Here is a 26457-nt window from a genome sequence, read left to right on the forward strand (position 1 = left end):
GCCCTGTCCTGTTTAGTGAATCATTCAGCATCTCTGTCTGTAAATCTTGTGAACATGCCGCAGGTGACATTGATGGACAGCATTAAATCTGTCAGCAAGGTCAGAAATTAGCATGTATTTGAACAGGTTTCAGGTAAACAGCCCTTTAACAGGCTCTGGAATGCTTGCGCTGGGGCTTCATTTGCGTGACTCTTTAGAAGTAGTGGAGACTTTCAAACGTTGCTCCTGCCCACCAGCTATGCTTAAGAAGTTAAATTACCCGTACTTTAAGAGCTTAAAAGTATTTCAATAGGGCCGCACCCTCGGCTTGGTAACAAAATGGCATATGTTACGTTTCCTTGTCATCACTCTCTTCTATATGTGAGGCTGACCCATGGAGTAATTAAGTATAGAGAATAAGTAGCTCCATCGCTCTTTGAAATGACATGCTGTTACTCGTATTTGTATTGCAACAGATGGGGTGTGTGTGTGTGTGTGTGTTTGTGTGTGTGTGTGTGCGTGTGCGCGTGCGTGCGTAGTTAGTGAGTCTGAGGGTACGCAACAGATTGTGTACCTGTGGGAGTGGGAGAGGCTCTGTGTGTGCCAGTTATTGACAGTAATTGTTTCGTAGTTGTCTTCGTAGTATAAGCTATTCTGTCAGTCAGCCGGTCGGTCAATCAGTTCATCCGTCCATCCACCGAGTCACCGACCCGAAAAATTCAATGCCACGGCAAACCGAGAACTGTTTGCAGCTTATTGTGGATTATATGTGTGTGTGTTATATACTTTAAATAAAAGGCAAAATAATGGAATGTTGGCGTTTGAATTAGAATACTAGGGTGACAGTGTAGGTATATCCTGAGAAAGTTTACTTTGTGAGTTTTCTGCTAGTAGGTAACCATGGTAGGTAACCAGGCTGTAGTTTAACCCAATTAAACCTAACCAACAGTAAAAGTACAAAATGATTGGCAACAACAAGATATATTTATAGTACCAAAGTAAAAGTACTATAATATTTCAACATTTGCCAAACTATTTCTAAAATAGCCAGATATACCTGTACAAGCTCACAATGTGTTGCTTTTCGAACGTGTGAAAACCAGTTGTGAATAGCTGTATAAAATAAGGCTGAATCTTGCACTGTACAGTATGTGTTTTGTAATAATAAACACTACCTCTACAAAGTAACTAAAGTTTTCAAATAATTGTAGTGGAGTAACCCTCTGAGATGTAGTGGAGTAGAAGTATGAAGCATTGAAAAATGTACATAAGTAAAGCAAAAGTGCCTCACAGTTGTACAGTACTTGAGTTGAGAGTAAATGTACTTGCCCTTTCTCCTCCATCAGATCAAAGCGACGGACCGGGGCACACCTCCACACTCCTACACCTCCAGACTGGACATCGAGTGGGTGTCCAGGCCCACGGCCACCACAGAACCCCTGACATTTGAGGAGGCACATTTCACCTTCGCCGTCATGGAAACGGAGCCTGTCACTCACATGGTGGGGATCATCATGACGGAGGTGCAGAGGCTCAAGTGGTTCTATATCACAGGTGAGGAAGAGACACGCACGCACGCACGCACGCACGCACGCACGCACGCACGCACGCACACACACACACGCAATGCACGCACAAACATATGCATGCACACACGCACACACGCACGCACGCAAATACACACGCACGCACACACACACACACACACACACACAAACACACACACACACGCACAATGCACGCACAAACATATGCATGCACACACACACACACGCACGCACATGCACGCACGCACACACGCACGCACGCACACACACACACACACACACACATGCACGCACGCAAAGACACACGCGCGCACGCACACACACACACACACACACACACACACACACACACACACACTGTGACAGACTGTCTCATTATATTATTATATTGTATGTTACAGTTTATTTCCATAATTCAAACTAATTAACAGAAGAAGAGACTGCTCCTTGAACTACTGTACTGCTGATTATATCCAAGGACTTCTGGTGTAGCCTACATACATCTCTCTCTCTTATATGTGTCTCATTGGCGTGAAAGGGCCTAAAAGGGCCGGTTTAAGAGGAAGATCACATCTGACATTTACTTTATTAGCACTTAGTGCTCCCTCGTGTCAGGGAATACAAAATGTTGCAAGCATCATCACAAGTTTATTTCCTAAAGGTCAGCAAAAGTCCTATTAAAGAGAATAATGCTGGGGGAGCATGCAGGACATGGATGCTGCAGTACAGTATCTGGATGTGATGATGCCTGCAGGAACCTTTAGCTTCAATGGAAAATGCCAACAGTGCAAAGACGGCATATAGCAGTGGCACATGGGACTACTTCTACAATGATAATGTATAGGGCCATAACCCATAAGGAGCAATGTCTTAGTGAGAAAATACATGGACAGCCGGCAGGAGGCATTTCCCCCACAGTCATTAGACTCCCATGTCGATATGCTATTGTACCAGATACTTAATTGCGGCATTTGTTAAGTTTGCCCCAGGTCTACATTAAGCCACAATTAGATTGATGGCATGGAAATGGGCAGTAAGTATCCTTTGCTCCACTGGGCTGGAGATGTTGAACCAGAGTTGTACAGGAGACCACTATGAAATGCTCAACAATTTAAAAGAAAATCACCTTGCAAATCAGCCGCATCACCACATTATTGCACAGATAGTCACATGTGTGCATATCCTGCCTTCATTTCGAGCTTGGGTTTTGGTGTAAGTCCACTTCAACATGGCATTTATCTAGTGATCCTATTATTCCTATACAGCCGATCCTAGCTTTAATGTCACGGCTGAAACAGTCATTTAACTAACCCTATTAAATGACTTAAATATTCTCGAAATGCCCCGATTTTACGACATGAATAACCGGAATACGAACAAACAACAGTTATTTGATGGAAATCCAATACAAAAGAGTTTCCCCCACTCGCCTCGCTGCCTGTCATGTCCGCACAACTTGCAAGCCCAACTGTGTGTTGTATGTTAAATAAATAAATAGTGAACGAATGAATGTCTGTTTCCCGTCTACCTACGTTGTTGAATAACACCAATCACATCGTCATGATTGGAATAAGTTTCGACGCGCACAGACTGAACTTCAGTCAGACAACTCTTAGAATTAATTTAGAATATATATGTATTGAGCATAATTGAAGAAAACTCGCTCTCTCAAACCTCTACGTAAATTAGTTCTAATAATTGCCGCTCTTATCATGTGACTAGTCACCTGATCAGGTAGGCGCACTCTCTGGTTGTCTGCCTGAACTAGCAACGCAGGCTGCGCATCATATAGATAGCCTGGCTGCAGTGGCTGGAGCTGTCAATTATATGAACTTTTATTATTTATGGAGTGCCTCAGGCCTACAAGGAGGTTGCACATAACTCCAGAAAGACATACAATGTAGGATACAGTACCGAAGTTGGGAGACTTAACTCTGCAGCAGTTTCCAATGTCTCTCCATGTCACGAAAATATTCCAGCACAGGTAGCGTGCGCCGCTCCCAGAATCCTCTCGCATGTATGCGCTCATGCAAAGCACTGTTTAAATGGCTTAAGTCAGTGGTTCCCAAAATGGGGTCCGAGGGAGTTCCAGGGGGTCCCCAGCCAAATGATAGTTAGGAACCAAATGGATCCTCATGGGTCTGTAACTCTGTTACACTAACAGTGATTTTACAATATAAATTGAGGGTCCAAGAGATAGATATGAAGAGGGAAACGTGATAAAAACAAGAAAGTGGCCGCACACGCCAATAGCCAGAGTGCACTCTAATGTGCGGCCACGTTCTTGTTTTTTCAAGATTCCCTCTTCAGTTCTCTCCCATGGGCCGGCACCGCTAAAAGGACTTAGCATCTTTGTGCACAGCCAAGAGATAGATATGCCATTAAATGGGGGGTCCTATAGCCTAATGCATGGTCAAACTGGTGACCGGTCCAGTTTGAGAATCACTGCTAGAGCCGTCAAACTCTATTATTAGTTTTATAGTTTTTATAGTAGCTACATTTTTGGAGTGAATTCATATGTTTAGATGCCTGTCTGTCAGCTGGTCACCCTTAACCTTTCTCTCGCCCCCTGCCCCAAACATCCCTCCTTGTACTGTACATGCCTATAGCTCTGTCATTAGGGCCTCATTATCAACGTGATTTACACCGAATTGACGGTGAGATCACCGCAATTTTCTGTATTTATCATTCCAACGTGACTTTGGACTTTGACTTACCTCAGTCACGCCAATTAATCTCACGTCTGGTCGTGAGCTGTCGTAGGTTTTGTCTGCACCCGTTTTTGAGGGGCGCTATAGCCCCTCCTATACACAGGTTTAATGTTTGTCTTTAGTTCAATGTTTGTTTTGTAAACGCATTGACAATGAAGGGAAAATGTACGTCGTAATGTGTCATTTACGTCATATTGTCTCTTTATTGATAATGGCGTTTAATGTTTGTGTTTGCACTGTTTGTTTTATATCACCATTACATCACCTAATCAACATGAGTTAGACTTTAATATAATGAGCGCCCCTCAGTCACTTCACACGGGTGTGATTGGTCTATCGTAGACAGGCAGCTATGTCTGGTCAGCTAGTCATCAGCAGGAGGTGTGTTCCAAGCCAGGCCGGGACAACTGTGACTTAATACTCTCCTCGTCTCTCTGTCCCTCTCTGTCCCTCTCTGTCCCTCTCTGTCTCTCTCTGTCTCTCTCTGTCTCTCTCTGTCTCTCTCTGTCCCTCTCTGTCTCTCTCTGTCTCCCTCTCTCTCTGTTTCTCTCTGTCCCTCTCTGTCTCTCTCTGTCCCTCTCTGTCTCTCTCTGTCTCTCTCTGTCCCTCTCTGTCTCTCTCTGTCTCTCTCTGTCTCTCTCTGTCTCTCTCTGTCCCTCTCTCTCTCTCTCTGTCCCTCTCTGTCTCTCTCTGTCCCTCTCTGTCCCTCTCTGTCTCTCTCTGTCTCTCTCTGTCTCTCTCTGTCTCTCTCTCTCTCTCTCTGTCTCTCTCTGTCTCTCTCTGTCCCTCTCTGTCCCTCTCTGTGTCTCTCTGTCTCTCTCTGTCCCTCTCTGTCTCTCTCTGACCCTCTCTGTCTCTCTCTGTCCCTCTCTGTCCCTCTCTGTCCCTCTCTGTCTCTCTCTGTCCCTCTCTGTCTCTGTCTGTCCATCTCTGTCTCTCTCTGTCCCTCTCTGTCTCTCTCTGTCCCTCTCTGTCTCTCTCTGTCCCTCTCTGTCCCTCTCTGTCTCTCTCTGTCCCTCTCTGTCCCTCTCTGTCTCTCTCTGTCCCTCTCTGTCTCTCTCTGTCTCTCTCTGTCTCTCTCTGTCCCTCTCTGTCTCTCTCTGTCTCTCTCTGTCCCTCTCTGTCCCTCTCTGTCTCTCTCTGTCCCTCTCTGTCTCTCTCTGTCTCTCTGTCTGTCCCTCTCTGTCTCTCTCTGTCCCTCTCTGTCTCTCTCTGTCCCTCTCTGTCTCTCTCTGTCTCTCTCTGTCCCTCTCTGTCTCTCTCTGTCCCTCTCTGTCTCTCTCTGTCCCTCTCTCTTTCTCTTGTTTCTATCCCTTCACTCTCTCCCTCCATATCCTTTTCTCCTGCCCTGTCCACCTATCTCACCTTTTGATTGGTCTGTGACTACAAGATCAGATCTGACGGATGATAATAATAGCTAACTGAAAGACTGAGATTATGTTTTTAACCACTTAACCCCGTACCTCGTTGTACGTCAAATAGCAAAAATAGATGATCAAGCTTTGAGCTTGTAGAGCTGCTATTTTCGCTGAATGTTCTTAATTCCTGCGTAACGTTCTTCTGTTTTGGCTCAATGTTTTCCTATTTTTGCCGAACATTCACAAAATGGATTGCATTTTTATAGCGCTTTTCTATGCACAGCTTACTCAAAGCATTTTACAATGGTCCATTCATTCATACATTGGGATGACCTATTATGATGTGCCCAGAATAAGGTCACCATGGTTCATGTGATTAATGACATTTTTGTTTCACCAGCCAAAATAATTGAACGAGAAGGGGAAAAAAAACATTTGAGCAAGAAGATGCCAATGTCACAGCGGCCAGGTGTGCTACACAATAGTGCTCTCACCAGTTTGGACCCCAGGGTGCCCATGTTTGACTAACTGTGTCAACTGAGAAAGTGTTCATCTGTTATCCTTGAGAGATCACATTGTTATGGAATCACAGAGAGAGAGATATTCATCTGCCTGCTTCTGCACAGAGAGGAAGAGAAAGGAGGAATATAAATATGATCATATCACTGTGGGAGAGGAATTCCTTCATAAAACAACATTCCCTCACTCTGTCTTTGAAATCAGTGGTACGGCGCAATAGAATAGATTAGAACACAGTGGAGTGGATCAGTTACTAACATAGATTATAAACCATTATTCACCTAGTTATAGTTTGCGGTCTACTATAATAGAATATTTCTTTATTTTATTGTTTTTGGCTAAATGTCACTGCATGGTTAAGAAGTTTTGAATGGTTTGAATTTCATTCGTACATGTGTCTGTATGAACTATTTTCAGCTAGACCTTTCAAATCTGGACTTGACTTGGGGCTTTATTGATAGTACACAGTGGAGTGACAGGAAACAGGGAGCGAGAGACTGGGCGTGACACGCAGAAAAGGTCAATGGGATCCGTATTAAAACCCACGACACACTGTCATTAGAGCCTATACAGTATATGTGGTATGTGGAGTCAATGAGCTATACATGCCAGACCACCAAGATGTTTTACCGTAACTTATGGCAGATGAGCGTGTAAACAAACAAAAAAAGTCTTGGTGCAATATTAGGGCGGAGAGAATGAAAGCATGCATGAAAAGGAGGAGGGGAACAGCTTCCCACCTTTTCCAACAACGTGCCAGAAAAGGTGGGAAAGGGAAAAGGAAGGCGGGGATTATCACGAGCCTGCTTTGTTACATTATAGGCCACTGTTACCTATACAGAGCTTTGTTACATTATAGGCCACTGTTACCTATACAGAGCCCCACTAAAGAACCACTGTTACCTATACAGAGCCCCACTAAAGAACCACTGTTACCTATACAGAGCCCCACTAAAGAACCACTGTTACCTATACAGAGCCCCACTAAAGAACCACTGTTACCTATACAGAGCCCCACTAAAGAACCACTGTTACCTATACAGAGCCCCACTAAAGAACCACTGTTACCTATACAGAGCCCCACTAAAGAACCACTGTTACCTATACAGAGCCCCACTAAAGAACCACTGTTACCTATACAGAGCCCCACTAAAGAACATTATAGGCCACTGTTACCTATACAGAGCCCCACTAAAGAACATTATAGGCCACTGTTACCTATACAGAGCCCCACTAAAGAACATTATAGGCCACTGTTACCTATACAGAGCCCCACTAAAGAACATTATAGGCCACTGTTACCTATACAGAGCCCCACTAAAGAACATTATAGGCCACTGTTACCTATACAGAGCCCCACTAAAGAACCACTGTTACCTATACAGAGCCCCACTAAAGAATACTGTTACCTATACAGAGCCCCACTAAAGAATACTGTTACCTATACAGAGCCCCACTAAAGCTTTGTTACATTATAGGCCACTGTTACCTATACAGAGCCCCACTAAAGAATATGTTACATTATAGGCCACTGTTACCTATACAGAGCCCCACTAAAGAATATGTTACATTATAGGCCACTGTTACCTATACAGAGCCCCACTAAAGCTTTGTTACATTATAGGCCACTGTTACCTATACAGAGCCCCACTAAAGAACCACTGTTACCTATACAGAGCCCCACTAAAGCTTTGTTACATTATAGGCCACTGTTACCTATACAGAGCCCCACTAAAGCTTTGTTACATTATAGGCCACTGTTACCTATACAGAGCCCCACTAAAGAACCACTGTTACCTATACAGAGCCCCACTAAAGAATACTGTTACCTATACAGAGCCCCACTAAAGAATATGTTACATTATAGGCCACTGTTACCTATACAGAGCCCCACTAAAGAATATTACATTATAGGCCACTGTTACCTATACAGAGCCCCACTAAAGAATATCCACTGTTACCTATACAGAGCCCCACTAAAGAATATGTTACATTATAGGCCACTGTTACCTATACAGAGCCCCACTAAAGAATATTACATTATAGGCCACTGTTACCTATACAGAGCCCCACTAAAGAATATCCACTGTTACCTATACAGAGCCCCACTAAAGAATATCCACTGTTACCTATACAGAGCCCCACTAAAGAATATCCACTGTTACCTATACAGAGCCCCACTAAAGAATATCCACTGTTACCTATACAGAGCCCCACTAAAGAACCACTGTTACCTATACAGAGCCCCACTAAAGAACCACTGTTACCTATACAGAGCCCCACTAAAGAATATTGGCCTGTTCCAAAATTATATCAAGTTCAGCAAAAAGACCATCTTCAGCAGAAAGACGCGATAATGTTATACTTGTACTTTCTGTTTGGAGATGTACGATGTCATATTCCCAAGGTGAGAGGAAAGTTTAAGCCATAAAACTATGGCACAATATCCGTCGATGGATATCGATGCGTGTCTTTGTAACAACAGTGGCTGAGGATTAAACCTTTCACTGTGTATTTCCTACTGTCTCACCAAAGAACAAAAAGTACAAAGCAATGTGGACTGTCCTATTTCCTTTCAAACAAATGAAGCCTCCAATGGTCTCCAACCGTGAAGACAGCCAGGTAGCGATGAGTGTTACTGAAATAAGAGGAAGTCAATGACGCAAGCAATGTGTGTGAGTGTGACTGTGTCACACATACACGTGTGTGCGTGCGCACACGCGTGTATGTGTGTGTGTGTGTGTGCGTGCCGTGCGTGTGTACAAGAAAGAAATAGTGAGTCTGGAAAAAGGTGATGAGTGAGAGACTGAGAGTGCGAAACGGAGATGAAGAGACCTAGTAAAAGAAAAAAAACTCACTCTCTCAAACCAACCAAATCAAATTATTTCTAATTCGAGAAGTGAACATCATTACATTTTGTTCCACTTCCCCGGTCAATTTGACACGAATCTGGCGGCCATATCGGAATTACATGTATAATGTATTATTGAAATAGAGTAGATTAGTAGGAGCCCTGAGAGGCTTCAAAAGGTGGATTTCTTAATAAACACCATCTGGTTCAGCAAGCGTGAGTTTCACTCATGCTGGGTTAGCATTCTGTTCAAAATGCGTCACAGCCAAATGTCTCCCCAAAGATACAACACTGTGATCAGGGACAGTGAGAGAGAGAGAGAGCGAGAGAGAGAGAGAGAGAGAGAGAGAGAGAGAGAGAGAGAGAGAGAGAGAGAGAGAGAGAGAGAGAGAGAGAGAGAGAGAGAGAGAGAGAGAGAGAGAGAGAGAGAGAGAGAGAGTAAGCAGAAGGGAGAGAGGGAGATAAAACAGGAAGAGAGGGAGGGGGTAGGTACAGAATAAAATAGAATAAGACATACAAACAGTGAGGTAACGAGAGAGAGAAAGCGAGTCACAGTGGGCGAGAGATTGTCTAATAGGCAGTTATATTTTTGTATAGAATGGAGATCATGACCCAGGTGACACTCGTTATGACATAATTGCTGAATCAGAAAATGGCATAGGGTGCACCAACTGGCAAAAGAAGGGTACTGATTGGTGCTTTGGGTGCAGCTGAAGTCCACATACGTACTGAAGTCCACATACGTACTGAAGTCCACATACGTACTGAAGTCCACATACGTACTGAAGTCCACATACGTACTTGCCTTGTTCACATTCCTTTGCAACTTTATCCTTGTTAGTTTATTTTCCTCCGCTTAGTCATATGCTTAAATTCAGTGGGTCCTCTTGTCTGATCTGTGGTTGTTGTAGTAGTTTCGTTATTTCAGTGTATTAACCTATTACACCGCTATGGGTACATAACACCGCTATGGGGATGTTACAGCACAATAAACACCAAAAATGAAATTCTATACTTAATATATAATACTGTAGGTGTTTACTGTCACGATTTGTCTCTCCACCTGTCTGTTTCTCTCTCTCTCTCTCTCTCTCTCTCTCTCTCTCTCTCTCTCTCTCTCTCTCTCTCTCTCTCTCTCTCTCTCTCTCTCTCTCTCTCTCTATCTTACACTCTATTCCCTCCTCAGCCCTACAGTTGCTTGACAATAACTCACACTTCACTAATCAGCCTGCAGCCTATAAAACTGGACCCATTCTGTTCACTCACCGCCAGATCCTAGTATAGATGTTGCATTGTGTATTATGTCTTTGCTGTTTGCCTGCCTCCGCTGCTGTAAGCCTGTTCTTTGTTTATTAAAGTATCACTGGGTTTGATCTGCCTTGCTTGTCTGCTTCTGCTTCTGGACACAACGTGACAGTTTACAGTATGTTCATACACAGGTTAATACATTGGAATAAGAGTCTAAGACCATTGTAAATTGTTACTTTAGATATAGATTACATTTACAATATGTTCATCTTGGCTCGTCCCCCATAGTGCTCTCTGTAGTTTTATGATATAATTACTTCAGACTCGAGCTGATTTCCTTCAACTGTATAAACCCTCAAGCATTCACCATATCACCTATGAAGAGAAAACGTAAAGTAAAACGTGGTAAATTGAAGTTGAACCACTCCTGTCAACGTTTAATTTATCTGGGAAACCAGACGCTGTGATCTGGGCAGCCTGCTTAATTACAACAAGCCAGCCAGTCAGCCAGGCAGAGTGACTGAAAGCCAGTCACCCAAACAAGCAACCTGTACCAACCTGTACTGTACCAACCAAACAACCAACCAATCAGCCAGCCAGACAGACAGTCGGCTAACAAGCCACCATGGCAGGAAATGAGAATGAGTATTGTTGCTCAGCCAGATGGCCAATCAACCAATCAGTCAGTTAATGAATGAATTAATCCAGCCAGTGGTGTTTTCGCATCAACAAACAACCCATCTATCTGATTGTCTCAGTGCCCTCCAATCATCTGGATGGATGGATGTGGAAAAACAGGGTTTTGTCAACCTGTCCCGCTGTGGTGGATTGATTCATATCAGGGGGGAATACAAATTAAAACAGTTTCTTTATCTCTGTCTGTCTGATTCTCTCTTTCTCCTTTCTCCCTCTTCTCTGTGCCAGGTGGTGACGAGGAAAAGGACTTTGACATTCAAAGGAACACAGGGACCATATTGATTGCCAGGCGTCTGGATGCAGGCAGACGTTCTAACTACAACCTGACCATCACAGTTACAGATGGACACCAACATGCAACCACACAGGTTAGTTGATACACAAACAACTAGATTGTTTCCAGGAATTTGTGATGCAAAGTCAACTTTCTGCCAAAACGACTCTAAATTGAGTCCGATGAGGTGAGCTACAAATCTGTACATGTAGTTCAGAAGTTATGTTCTGACAACAACAACAGCATGCCAGTCACTGTGTTACAGCCAAGTAAGGGAATCACAGAGGGAGTTTGGGTAAAACACACATCACAACTGTCACTCGATCCTGTAGGTTTACAATAACATACGACGAATTAGACCGTTCCTCACCCAGGAGTCAGCCCAGCTCCTAATCCAGAAAACAGTCTTGTCAAAACTTCACTATTGTAACTCCCTCCTTACTGGCTACCGGCATGTGCACTTAAACCTCTCCAACTGATCCAAAATGCCGCAGCTCGCTTGGTCTTCAACCAGCCAAAATTCTCACACGTCTCCACCCTTCTCTGCTCCCTCCATTGGCTCCCGGTCGCTGCCCGCACAGAATACAAAACTCTGATGCTGGCATTCAAAGCAACCAAAGGCATGGCTCCCCCATATCTCACAAGTATAATCGAACCCTACAAACCCTCCCGCGCACTCAGAACAGCCAACGCAGGGAAGCTGGAAGTACCTTCACTAAAAACGCCGGGACAACACTCCACACGTCCCAAACTCTTCTCCCTTCCGGCTCCAAAACTATGGAATGCACTTCCCATTGCAGTCAGAACTGCAGCCTCACTCCCAATCTTCCGGCGTAGTCTGAAAACCCACCTTTTCAGACTCCATCATGGCCCGTAGGACTTGCCCTAGCCCCTTAGATAGCACTTTATGTAGACTTAGATAGCATTTTATACAGACTTATAGCAAGCATGTTACATAGACAGCACTAGAATTGCATTGTATGTAGTCATAGCACTTTATAGTACATATGTATAGTTGCATAGTTTATATATATAGTTTCATTATATAGATACTCCACTGTTACGTTCTTAGCTTACCCAACTACTTTTTATGCATGTGATGTATGCCATGCTTTTTTGTTATTGCTTAATGTAAATCGCTCTGGATTAAGAGCTTCTGCTAAATGCCTAAATTGTAAAATACATAAAACTAATTAACAAAAAGAAGACAAAATAATTTAAGCAGTCATACTCTGCACTTCAAGTGATTCAAGTGATTCTGTAATGGGTCTTTAAGTGTCTACTAGATTTCTATAATTAACACTTAGATGCTGCACTTACCCAGGGAGACTTACAATAGATACAACCGTAGAATGAGTTTCGATTTCTTGGACCATTTGTTCACAAATAGTTTTTTCTTAAATAGTTCCTTCTTTCTTATTCCATCTCCACAACTACAGGCCTATATCAAAGTGCTGGACATGAACGAGCATCGGCCTGTCTTCCTGAAGCCACTGTATGAGGTGAGAGCAGAATTGTGCTGGTTCACTGAAGGTATATTATGTTTCATATCGTTGCTGTCGGGGAGAAACCACCTAACTCGATTTTTGAGGTGTTTGATTTTGTTTCATGAATCAATGCTATTGAACACTCTTTACGTCTGTGTGTTGGTTAAAGTATTAAAAAGACAAAAAACGAAAACCTTAACTCCTTTGGACCCTCAAAATGTCTGCTAAAACAGCACCTCTCCAGTCCTCTCATCTATCTATCTATCTATCTATCTATCTATCTATCTATCTATCTATCTCTCTATCTATCTATCTATCTATCTATCTATCTATCTATCTATCTATCTATCTATCTATCTATCTATCTATCTATCTATCTATCTATCTATCTATCTATAAATGCACCAAGTCTCCGACTTCAAATTCGACACACATGTTCCACACCACCACAGGGAGTGCAGTGCCCGGTGTCGAGTCGGTCGGACACACGGTTGTCCAGAAGCGCCCCAAAAAGGCCTCTGCCCGGGCTCTGGACAGGGCCCCTGCCCCGGGTCCATATATGGAGCTGGCTTGTTCTGACATCATTCTGACGTCTGCATAGACTCCATATTTGGGCATGCCTGACAAAGAACTCCATATATGGGCATAAAAGGGACACAGACATAATATCTGGGTGGGGCATGCATTTCCAGTGCCCAACGGGCACCGCTGTAGAGGCCCCAAGGGCACCCCTCTAGTGTAAGTAATTGGCAATATATAAAGTCACCGACTTTGATGAGGCAGTGTTGCTTTGTTTAAAAAAATATATAAGGTTTTCTTAATTTCCTGATAAATGTAGCCTATATTTTAAATTTCCTGAAAAATGAACATTTTGTAGTTAGTTGGTTTCTTCCCGACAGCAGAGATATTATATTGGATTTGTCATTGTAAAATGCTGTTCCAAGTGCACAAGCATCATGAGGATCACTGCTCTGAAATATAGAAGCATCATGAGGATCACTGCTCTGAAACATAGAAGCATCATGAGGATCACTGCTCTGAAACATAGAAGCACAGTGTGGTGGAGATACCTGCATGAGCCTACAGTACGTTGTACCCTTTCCTGGCCTAGGATCAAATCTCACCACCACATCTTTTTGCATGCATGTGCTTCCCCTATGCTGTCTTCCTCTCAACTGTACAATTTAGCCATTGGAACGCTCATCCAGAGCGATTTCTTTTTTAAGAACAAGTTCAGAGTAGGGGCCATGAACATGTGTTGCGCAAAAAGGCAACGGTCCGTGGTATTAGAGTGCTATTAGAAAACCGATATGCTACAGAAGTAACAGCATACGATATCCAGTAACCACATACCTAACATCTAATCTACATACAGATGAAACTAAATGCAGATGCAAACACAGCGTAGAGGCATGGTAGGATGGAGGAAGATTGGATTGAACCCTGAGGGGGGGGTAAGCTTGAAATTAGGTTTAATATGAAGGTTTCCAAGACTGTGCCAGAAAATAGGAAAGTGACTCTGCAGTCCTGACCAAAGGGAAGGAGGCATTTCACAGCTTGGTAGCCAGGAGTCAGAAGAGTCTAGACCAGCAGGGGATGGAAGGTTCATGCCACTTGCTGTAGATTATCACAGCATGCAAAATAAAGTACAGGGTTTGATTCTGGCCTCTAAGTATTTACCATGTCCTTGGCTACCTTGTATAGGTCATCACAGACAGCTGGCGTTTCTCATTAAAGTCAAATACCATGAGATGAATTGAAAATAAAATGAAAGAAATGCCCGTGTTCCGAGTGGGTTGTTGATTATACAACAAATAAGTATAAGTATACGAAATGAGTTCGCTCAAGGTGTCTATTTTAATCCAAATTCCCTGCTGCTGCTTCTCTGCTTCTCTGTCTTCTCTTTCCGAGGCTGCCATTAAACTTTTAGTGTGTTTCATGGTTGTGGAGGCTCAGCGTTTTCTGCGCTTTGGGAAACTTATCCTGATCATAGGCCTTGGAAAGATTAATCACTCAGTGGTGGTATAGCATTTACTCAAGTACTGTAATTACTAGGTAATTCGTAAAAAGTATTTACTTTTTTATATACTTTAAACTTCTATTCCAATGCATCTCAGAGCAGAGGCAAATATTGTATGTTTTACTCCGCTACAATCATTTGACAGCTTTGGTTACTAGTTACTATGCAGCTTTATTTTCTTAATACAAGAAAAAGCATTAATCACTCAAGCCCTATTTTTTACTTCAGCTATTCGAAAGTAGTTGATCTACAAGCTCACACATTGTGAGCTTGTAGATATTTCATTTTATTTTAACTTTGGTAATTGTAATGCCAGACTACAGGGACTAGGGACACATGCATCAGTAAGCAGGAACTGGGGATGGCAAAGGCAATGAAGGACCGGAAAGTTAGTTAGTTAGTTAGTTTATTTGTCTCTGTCATTTATCACATCTGTTGTACATACAATATACAAAGTCTGGCATGGCATCCATGATCTCGACCGCAGTCAATATAACGCTGTACCCTACCTAGGTGAGGGTTCCGGAGGATACAGCGCCGTGGAAGGACATCCTGCAGATCAGTGCCCAGGACGCAGACATCAACAGCAGGCTGGTCTACTCCATCCACAGCAGCCTCCACCCTGACAGTACCAAGTACTTCCACCTCGACCCCAAGAGTGCAGTGCTGGTCATAACAGAGAAACTGGACTATGAGGAGATCTCTGTTCATACGCTCATTATCATGGTATGATAACAGTCAGGTACATGTAGAGCATGAGATTATTTGTGGGAGAGGAGAGGAGAGGAGAGGAGAGGAGAGGAGAGGAGAGGAGTTTGGTATTATTGCCCATCAACCCATCATAGTAAAATGTATGAATTTACTAGTCATGTATAAAATACAACATACATAATTTTTGCAGAAAAATAATCCAGTGTCCACACAGATACAATGTGTACCTCGGGCATTAAACCACACCCTGATCCTTTGCCCATTATCTCCCTATCTTACCATGTGGTGTTGGGATAAATTCACCTTGGCCACTTCCCATAAATACACCAGGCACTTTATTGCCACTTGTGAACGACTCTGAACTCTTCTCTTCTCTAAGCCCCCCATTTCTCTACCTATGCTAACCACATTCTCTTCATCTATTTCACCCCAGAACCTCACTGCTTCCTTCTCCTTCAATATTTAAAACGTTTCACAGTCCACAATGACAAAAAAGACTCACACGCGCGTGCACACACCCGTAAACAAATGTAAAGCGTGTTCTTTCTCTTCATCAGGTGCGTGACCAGGAAATCCCTGTTAAGCGGAACTTTGTGAAGGCGGTGGTGCACGTGGAGGACTGTAACGACCACTCCCCCGCCTTCCTGAGCCCACGCTATGAGGTCCGCATCTCCAACCTGACCCCCAAGGGGACAGAGGTCCTTAGGGTGAAGGCCCTGGACAAAGACACAGGCAGCAATGCTCACATCAGCTACTCCTTGCACTCTGGTAGGTGGACTGCGTGTATTTCCTCCTTCCTACCTACTCTTTTTCTTTCTTTTCCTTGCCATGTTTAAAGAAAATATACAGCCACAGTACGGCTCATATTCTTTTGCTCTCTTTTTAATATTTCTGTCAAATCAACTGAATGAAGAGGATAAATTACAATGGGGAGTTCTCTTACTCTCTACTTTGCTTTAAAACAAGCTCTGCCGAGCCAGAATGCACCCTGATGAAAACAGACCAAGTTTTCAAAGGGTAACTTTGAAAATGTTGGACTTAAAGTGAATTAATGTATGATGGATACTTATGTTGCTCTTACAGTGGTTTCAAACTCTTTGCCTTTGTGGGTCAGAAATGTTTAAATAAAACATTCTATACCCAATTAAATATATTATTTTTTCGTCAGTTAAGTCATGGGAAACCTTTTTTAACTTGAACTTCTTTTAGGCAATTGAACTAAACTTCAACTGAGAGCAACTATATGTAACTTTCTTTCTTCTCCCACAGGGAACGTTGACCACGTCTTCTCCATAGACTCGGAGCTGGGCTCCATCAGTTTATCCAAACCACTGGATCTTCAGCCGCAGGACCAGTTTCAGTTGACGGTGAAGGCCACTGACCAGGGCTTCCCTCAACGCAGCGACCTCTGTTCTGTCAATGTCCACATACGCATCTCTGAACAAACACCACCCGCTTTCCCCTCAGAAGACTATTTTGCAGAGATCAGCGAATCGAGCCTGCCCGGGACCCCTGTGGTCACCGTTTCAGCCTCTAGCCCCTCTGCCGTGCATTACAGCATTGGAAAAGGTGACCCCCATGGGACATTTCACATCAACTCCTACACTGGGTTCATCTCCATCCAAGAACCGCTGGATTTTGAGAAATTCCCCTCCTACGAGCTCAGAGTGTCGGCCTTCACCATGACAGGGGCCTTGTCTGAGACTGTTGTTCATATATATGTGATCGATGAGAACGATAACGCCCCTGTCTTTCAGCAGCGGGAGTATGTGGGACAGATAAGTGAGTCAGCTCATGTAAACAGCGTGGTGATGGGGGAGAGGAACGCTCCTTTGGTTATCCAAGCCTCAGATGCAGACAGAGACTCAAACTCGTTGTTGGCCTATCACATTCTAGAGCCAGAGGCTCTTCAAGTCTTCAAGATAGACTCAAACATGGGCACCATTTCCTTGGTGTCACCTGTCGATTTTGAGGCCAAGTCTGAGTATCGCTTCAGCGTTCAGGTGAGGGACTCAGGGGAGCCCTGGCTGTATGCAGCAGAGTCTGCCAAAGTCACCATCCGCATCTTAGACCTCAACGACTGCCCACCAATATTCGCTGTGCCAGTGTATGAGCCTTTTGTCTTCTTCCCAGCAGCCCAAGGTACGGAGGTTGTGCGGGTGACAGCACATGATGCTGACTCGGATGTGTCATACAGCATCATTGAGGGGAATCTACACAACGAGTTTTTGATTCACCCTGACACTGGTGTCATCACCGTGAACAGTTTCTCTGAGTTTACACCCTTTCACCAGCTGCTTGTCAAAGCCTCCGATGGCCTCTACAAAGACACGGCTCTCGTCAAGATGAACATCACCAATATGACTGCAAGTGATCTCGGATTTGAGCTGAAAGTGTACTCGGCTAGTGTCGTAGAGAATCTCAGCTCTGTCAAAACCTTAGCAGCACTCAGAGCAAAGGGCAGCTACCTGAACGAGCCTCTAGTATACTCTGTATTAAACCCGATGGGCAGGTTTGCCATATCCCAGACATCAGGGGTTCTGGAAACCACTGGTGTTCCGTTTGACAGAGAGGAGCAGGATACGTATGATGTTATGGTGGAGGTAAGAGACATGAGGATGCCCCAGAGGAGAGCTGTAACTCAGGTCAAGGTCTACATAGATGATGTCAATGACAGCCCCCCACAGTTTCTCAACCTGCCCTTTTTCATGCTGATAAATGAAGATTCTGAGCCTGGAGATGTTTTGTACCAAGTGACTGCAAATGACAGCGACCTGGCCGAGAGTGCATCGATCATGTACTTATTAGAGGAGGATTATGATCTTTTCAGAATAGACCCCTATGTTGGCGATGTGTCCCTCCAAAGGCCTCTTGACTTCGACGCCCTAAGTAAGTATGTGTTGACCGTTCTGGCTACAGATGTGGGTAATCCCAGCCTGACCACTTCGGCACAACTCAGCATCCAAGTGAGAAACCGAACCAACCCAGTGTTCCAGACGCTGCTCTACCCACTCAAGGTCCCCGAAAATGTGCCCCCTTTCACCACCATTTTGCATGTCCAGGCGAGGAACCCAGAGGGATATCGGCTTATTTACAACCTCCAGGAAGAAAATGTATCGAAACATTTTCACATTGATTTCAAATCGGGAGTGTTGACCGTCATTAACCCCTTGGACTATGAGAGCCAGTCCATGCACGTGTTAACAGTGCGGGCAACTGACTCTGTGACTGGTGCTTTTTCTGAAGCCACAGTTGAAATAGAAGTAGAGGATGTCAATGACAATGCTCCTGTTTTCTCAAACCTGACTCAAACAGTGGACCTAGCAGAGGGACTTCCTGTGGGCACTTCCGTCATACAGCTATCTGCGTCAGATAAAGACTCAGGGAGAAATAAAGACCTGACCTTCCAGATAGTGAAAACAGAAGGGAACGAAACCAATTTCTTTCAGATCAACCCTCAGAGTGGGTTGATTGTCACAACACAGGTGCTGGATCATGAAATATACAAGCACTTTAATTTGAAAATCCTTGTCACTGACAATGGAACAGTCCCACTCAGAACTGAGGCCTATGTTTTTGTAAACATCACTGACATCAATGACAACCCGCCAAACTTTATGGAATCCCAATACGAAGCCACACTGGATGAAATGGCTAAATGTGGCCACATTGTCATCAAAATCCAAGCCTCAGACCCTGATACCAAGGATCTGAACAACCTTCAGTATAAGATTCTCTCAGGGAATGAAGGCAGGTATTTCAACATCAATGAATCATCGGGGATCATCTCATTCTCCAACGTATGCAAGAGGAATCTGGATCCCTACTATAACCTGACAGTGGCAGTTTCAGATGGAGTGTTCCAGAATACAGCCCCAGTGAACATCGACATGATGGGCAGCAACAGACACAGCCCCCACTTCAAGCAGAGCATCTACGAAGCAGAGCTGGCCGAGAATGCAGAGGCTGGAACCCGGGTTATCCGACTGGCTGCTATAGACCCAGACGATGGTCCATATGGTAGTGTGGACTACACCATCATAAACAAACTAGCCGACGAGACATTCGCCATCGACAACAACGGGCAGATAATCACAACACAGCCTCTGGACAGGGAAAACCCCACTCAGAGAGTGATAGCCATCAAAGTAATGGCCAAAGATGGTGGAGGGAGAGTGGCATTCTGTACGGTCAAGATTATCCTCACAGATGAGAATGACAATGCTCCCCAGTTCAAGGCGACAGCATACCATGTTGCTATCCAGTCGACTGTAAATAAAGGTTCGCCCGTGATCCAGATCATAGCGTACGACGCAGATGAAGGCAAAAATGCAGACGTGACGTACACTGTGGATGAGGTAGAGGAGGAGATCACAGAAGACGTCATTGAGATCAACCCATTCACTGGCATCGTGACCGTCAAGGAGAGCTTGGCCAGCATGGAGAACAAGATCTTCAACTTCAAGGTCAAGGCACGTGACGGAGGTCTGCCGTTCCGGAACACCACTGTTCCCGTTCAGATCAAGGTGGTGCCGCCCGAGGTTCCCCTCCCGAAGTTCTCAGAACCTCTGTACTCCTTCACGGCATCCGAGGATGTGGCCGTCGGCACGGAGATAGGCTCGGTGAGGGCAGACTCCGACATGCCACTCATATACAGCCTGGTGGATGGCAACACGGTGGAGAGCAACCAAGACAGAGTGTTCAGCCTGGACAAAGAGAGTGGGACGCTGCTGGTTCAGAAGACCATGGACCATGAGAAGACCAAGTGGTACCAGATAGACGTGATCGCCCAGGGGAACCACAACGGGACAGACGTGGCCTCGCTGGTGTCCGTCAGCATTCAGGTCCAAGATGTGAACGACAACGAGCCGGTGTTTGAGGCCAGCCCCTACAAGGCTTTCCTGGCTGAGAACATGCCTGCTGGAACCACCGTCATACAGGTGAGCAGTGGTGGCAAAAGTACTCACATAGTTAAGTAAAAGTATCAATACTGCAATATAGAAATACTCTGTTACAAGTAAAAGTCCGGAATTCAAAATCTACCTGAGTCAGGCCTCACTCACACCTTTAAAACATTGATGCATGCTTGTTGTATGAATGTTGTGTGTCATGGATGCATGTGTCAATGCATTTCCAATGGAAGTCACATGGTTTAATTCAACATTTTGGACTACAAGCTGTTGTATGGCTTTCGGCTGTGTTTCGACTGCCCCCCTCCCCCTCATACAACACAAATCAAACAAGTCAAACCATGTGACTCCCATTGGAAATGCATTGGGGCAAGATGTATCACACCCTTTGTATACAACAAGCATACATCAATCTGTTGCGACCGTGTGAGTCGCCCCTTAAAGTGCAAAAGTATTGCTATCAAAATGCACTTAAAGTGGAAAGTACTCATTTTGCAGAAGGTCCCATTTCATGTATAAAAATACATTTTAAATAGTAGATCTACAAGCTCACATTGTGAGTTTGTAGATTGCCTATTTTCAAATGGTCTAAATGTATATAGTGCTGAAGTGGTGTGTTGTGTAATAATAATCAGAATCTATGAAGTAACGAGTAACTAAAGTTTTCAAATAAATGTAGTGGAGTAAAAGTACAGTATTTGTCTGAGATGTAGTGGAGTAGAAGTGTAAAAGTATTGGAAATTGGAATTACTCTAGAAAAGTAAATACCTCAAAATTGTACTTAAGTACAGTACTTACCGGTAGTTACTTTCCACCCCTGCAGGTGAGGGAGGGAGAAATAGTGAGCACGTGGGGAGTGAGAGGGAGCAAGGTACTGTATGGAAGGAAGGAGTGAATGAACGAGTGAAGCAGAGAAGGAGTGAATGAACGAGTGAAGCAGAGAAGGAGTGAATGAACGAGTGAAGCAGAGAAGGAGTGAGCAAGCGAGAGAAGAGTGAGTGAAGGAGCATGGGTGGAATTTGGTAAGAAGATTTTGGTAAGAGCAGGAAAGTCTGAGTGAAAGTGAGTGAACAAACAAGCAAACTCTATATTTCTCAGAAAGTAAAGAAATCAAATCAAAAAAGTGAACGAAACCAATTTCTTTCAGATCAACCCTCAGAGTGTGTTGATTGTCACAACACAGGTGCTGGATCATGAAATATACAAGCACTTTAATTTGAAAATCCTTGTCACTGACAATGGAACAGTCCCACTCAGAACTGAGGCCTATGTTTTTGTAAACAGAGAAGTGAAGCAGAGAAGGAGTGAGCAAGCGAGAGAAGAGTGAGTGAAGGAGCATGGGTGGAATTTGGTAAGAAGATTTTGGTAAGAGCAGGAAAGTCTGAGTGAAAGTGAGTGAACAAACAAGCAAACTCTATATTTCTCAGAAAGTAAAGAAATCAAAATTCCAACAATGAAATGGAGTTACCGTATAAACAATGAAGAACCAAACTAGAAAAAGTGCCCCTCAGGGCACAGGTCTCCACCAGGGCAGGTCAGGTTGTGGCCTCCTGGGGGCGCTATAACAGGTCTCCACTAGGGCAGGTCAGGTTGTGGCCTCCTGCTGGCGCTATAATAAGCCAATGTGAAAAGGGTGCCATTTCTTCTAAAGTGAGTGAACAAACAAGCAAACTCTATATTTCTCTACAGAAAGTTTAAAAAAAAACAAAGAAATCAAAATTCCCTTACAGCCACAGTACAGCCCTAATTTGAACCCCACACCTAACCAACAATGAAATGGAGTTATAAACATAATGAAGAACCAAATCAGTAGGACTGATTGCCTCTCTCATTCTGATCTCCAAAAGCCCAAGCCATTGCCAAAAGCCAAATGTTGTCCCTCTCCCCACAGGTCACCGCCAATGACGCGGACGCAGATGTAAACGGTCAGGTGACCTACAGCTTGGAGTCGCTCCCTGACGACATCACTAGTGAGAACATCGCTGACGTTTTCACCATTGGCGCGGAGGACGGCTGGATAACAACAGTCCGCGAAACGGACTGCGAGGAGCAGCGGCTGTACCGCTTCCAGGTGGTGGCCTGGGACCGGGGAGGGGACGCCAGGCTCTCGTCGTCAGTGGTGGTGGAGGTGACAGTGACGGACGAGAACGACAACAAGCCAAGCTTCTCCGAGACATCGTACCGCGGCTCGGTGGTCGAGAACAGCTGGCCCGGTGATGTCATCGTCTCCATGACCACCTCTGATGCCGACATGGCGCTGGAGAACCGCCTGGTCACCTGCTACATCACAGGTGTGGCACTGTGTGTGTGTGTGTGTGTGTGTGCGTGTGCGTGTGCGTGTGCGTGTGCGTGTGTGTGTGCGTGTGTGTGTGTGTGTGCGCGTGTGCGCGTGCGTGCGTGCGTGCGTGTGTGATACGATTAAACTACATCCTTAAAATCACAAACCCAGGCTAACTGGCAGGTAGACAGCATCACAAGAATACCAACTCAACGCCCTAGAGCCAAAAGCAACAACAAATCTGAATGCTGTATTCAGTCACCAAAGTCCTGATGCCGCTAATGGAGTCAGCTTTGCTTTCAAAACATCTCTTTTGTGAATGTCCAATGGAGGATTATTTGCATTGGGGTTACGGTGGCATGACCTCATCTTTTGGTTGTGCTTCTGTGTGTTTTTGTTTGAAAGTCTGTTTAGTGTTCTGAGTGACATGATCTACAGTCAAATACTGTTTTTATTCGTCCAGCTAGCTAGCTAACTAGTTACTGTATCTATGTATCTGTATGTTTGCCTGTATCTCAAAAACAAACATCCAGGTCAGTAGTGGGGGTGGAGGTACTGCCAGCCTAGAGAGGTTAGCGGGTTTGTACTGTTGGGAGAAGTAATTCCTTGGAGTGGCTGAGAAAATACTGGACAGGGTTAGGGTTAAGATGAGGAAAATAAATGGAAAAGTTTCACTCTTGAGTAACCACTATTGATCTTCGCTTGAGCTTGTGTAACCCCCAATGACAGTGGTCAACAGTACGAGATTCCAGTTGGCAATTGGCAGCTCCTAAGTGCGAAGTAGTGCAACTGAAGTGAGTTCTATGAAGCATGGCACTGTTGTAACCGAGCATTTGTTCACTGCTGGATCTCCCAAATTAATGAAAAGTACAGCATTTCCAGCCCGATCTATACTTCTTTGTATGTTGTTGTCGGGTGTCGAAACTCAAAATAGCTGATGGAAAAGCTATTTCCAGTGGAGCATAACAAAGCGTAAATTGGGCATTGCTCTACCCTTGCAGATGGAGACCCACTGGGCCAGTTTGCCATAGTGCAGGAGGACGAGGGCGAGTGGGGGCTGATCCTAAAAGAAGCCCTGGACCGCGAGGTGAAAGACAGGTACATCCTGACGGTCACGGCCACTGACGGAAAGTTCCAGGCCCCGGCCACCGTTGAGGTTCACGTGCTGGACGTCAACGATAACAGTCCCATTTGTGAGCAGGTGAGTCTGGTCACGCTAGCTGACTAGTGTTGAAACTGTATTATAATCAGAAGGTCATATAGTTCTTAAAATTTTGTTTTATTTTTATTTATTTTTTAGCATGGTGGGGGTATTTTTCTTCTTATCTGTTTTGATTTCCTATTTTCTGTGTTTTTATTTGTCTCTGTTAGTTATCATTATATACTGGCATAGCAATAGTCCACAACAACAACAACAATAATAAAATAAATAAATCATGGTATGCTTAACAGATGCTCTGGATTAAGAGTGTCTGCCGAAATTCTAAATTGAAACAGTAATTCATTAGTATTAATATTATTATTACTTTCCCATGTGTTGTAGTTGGTGTACACGGAAGTGGTTATGGAGAACTCGCCTTCCAATCAGTTCATTCTGAAGGTGTCTGCTTCGGACCCAGACACGGGCGCCAACGGCCAGGTCTCCTACACCCTCCACGGGCCCCATGCTGACAAGTTCCATCTCAACCACAAGACAGGTAATAACGGCGTCTGTTTGGGGTCAAAACACAAGCTACCCCCACTAAGTTGAGCTCAGCTGTTTGTTTGAGTTGGAGATTGGGATTACTACTTGAACAAATACCTGTGGCCTGTTAGATGTTGAGAGAACGAGAGAGCCCTGAGCTACAGTAAGTGGCAGTGCATTTTCTATTGCCGTCTTTCCACTTCCTCCACTTCACCTTCATCCATCATACTTCTGTGTCATAGCACCATCTTCCTTCTTTTTCACAATTCTCAGCCAATCGCATTTTCGATCTTGCAGGCCCCCCCGATCCTATCATGTTACCACGGTTAGGGTATGTTTAGATTCTCAGCAGGGTAACCCTAAACTAAGGTATGGATGCATGACAAAAATGAAAACAGATGAGCTTTTGTTTGAATTCCAGTGGTTATCCTATATTGCCATTGCAGTGCACCTTTTGTTGGGTTTTTACATTTTTTCTTTCTCACAGGTTGATGACACACAGTAATGCCATTCCTTAGTCTACCTCTACCAACTGTTTTTTTTTAATGACTCAATTCTGCTAATGTTCCTCTATCATCTTTTTTTATCCTAATGTCATTTTATAATTGTGTTTGCTTTGCTTGATGTTCTGCGTAAAACACATTGAATTGCCTTGTTGAAATGTGCTATACAAATAAAATGGCCTTGCCTATCATACTGACATGCTGACGAACGGCGCATTACAGTATCTAGATACTTGTCTGCTCTATGCATTTTTCAGACGCATTGTTCTCCATTTACTGTAAACGTCATAGTGCTATTCATGGATTAAAGTTCTCAGTCGCCACCACTGACTCATTTGGATTCCATACAAGCCAGCATGTCTTCTATGGAAGCATGTTGCACAGCCAGCCAATCTATAAGATCTCAATGTGTTGAGACGCATTGAGACCTTGTAGATTTTTTCCCCTTCATATATCATATAGATTAGACCATTTGAAGTGGTCAAACTAGCAATATATTTAGAAGCATCTTCCGTAAGACTGTAAAGATCTCGGATATTTCATAAAAGCGAAGGCTAAAGGCTCAGTCTGTGATTTCTTCAGTATATAGAACAGCAGGAACAATACAAAAAATGTGACCTATTGTGTTTAATGTCTAGGAAATAGCGCTAGTGTGGGGGGGTCTTTTCACAAATCGCTTAATAGGCATTTCTTTCAATCACACACTGGCTTAAAGTCTCCCTTCCCATTGTGTTCACCTGCTCCAGGTGAGCTGTTCACGCTGGCTGTGTTGGACCGGGAGAGGGAGATGGAGCACAACCTGGTCGCCAAGGCCACGGATGGCGGTGGGCGGTCGTGCCAGGCGGACATCCAGCTGATGATCCAGGACATGAACGACAACCCTCCACGCTTCTCCGCCAGCCACTACGACATCTCTGTGTTCGATAACACCACTGTTCGAACCCCCGTCGCCGTCCTATATGCCAAGGACCCCGATATGGGTGAGTGTTTTGTTCCATAACCATGTGGTAAGACACTTTAACCATGGCATCCCCATATATTTTATTATTATTTTTATTTTGTACCATTGAAGCTGTGCATATTAGAGTTAGACATATTTACACCATAGTGCTGTCCAGCTCATTCCACGAAAACGGTACGATTTGGCCTTTTTTGTGGGGGGGAAATTTGACCGAAAGGTTTTACTTTTCTGAATAGCCCACAATATTAAGAGGAGACCACATGGCATGCATGAGATTAAGAAATCAGATATATTGTTGAAATAACAAACATAATTTTCACAAATTTTCTACCTTTATTCCATGTAACGGAGTTGAGCTGTTATGCTTTACGACCACATTTGAGAGTATAAATTACTCTAAAACATTGTAAAATAAGGTGTGACATTGCCTCTTTCTGTAGCATGTTGTTCAGAAGACTTGTAGAATGCCACTTCCTGTTGGTGATGTGACTAAAGGGCCAGTTAATTATTGTTATGGGGGGAGAATGACTTTTGGGGGTTGAGTGCGATTGGGGGACAGAGCTATATAATGCTATTTTAATGATTAATCATCTATTTATTCAAAAACTAAACATGACCAGCAATAAAGCACCGATAGACTTACATGTGAATGGCATAATTTATGGATTTTTGCACATTTTTAATATCTCAAGTCCCCTTTCATCGAAGGCCATTGGGGAC

The 26457-nt window shown here is 44.1% G+C and overlaps 1 protein-coding gene across 1 annotated transcript in view; it reads left to right on the forward strand.

The window, feature by feature from the left end:
- fat2 (FAT atypical cadherin 2) overlaps nt 1-26457 on the forward strand; it is a gene marked incomplete at its 5' end in the record, with an annotated part of 88444 nt that overhangs the window by 12571 nt on the left and 49416 nt on the right. The window contains 10 exons of the mRNA XM_079497184.1: nt 1326-1533; nt 11138-11277; nt 12623-12685; nt 15204-15416; nt 15959-16169; nt 16671-20341; nt 22203-22602; nt 23591-23790; nt 24133-24286; nt 25523-25756. Coding sequence (XP_079353310.1) covers nt 1326-1533; nt 11138-11277; nt 12623-12685; nt 15204-15416; nt 15959-16169; nt 16671-20341; nt 22203-22602; nt 23591-23790; nt 24133-24286; nt 25523-25756 — 5494 coding nt within the window. The remainder of the gene's footprint in view (nt 1-1325; nt 1534-11137; nt 11278-12622; nt 12686-15203; nt 15417-15958; nt 16170-16670; nt 20342-22202; nt 22603-23590; nt 23791-24132; nt 24287-25522; nt 25757-26457) is intronic.

Source organism: Electrona antarctica (genome assembly GCF_951216825.1).
Source record: "Electrona antarctica genome assembly, chromosome: 1".
NCBI lineage: Eukaryota > Metazoa > Chordata > Actinopteri > Myctophiformes > Myctophidae > Electrona > Electrona antarctica.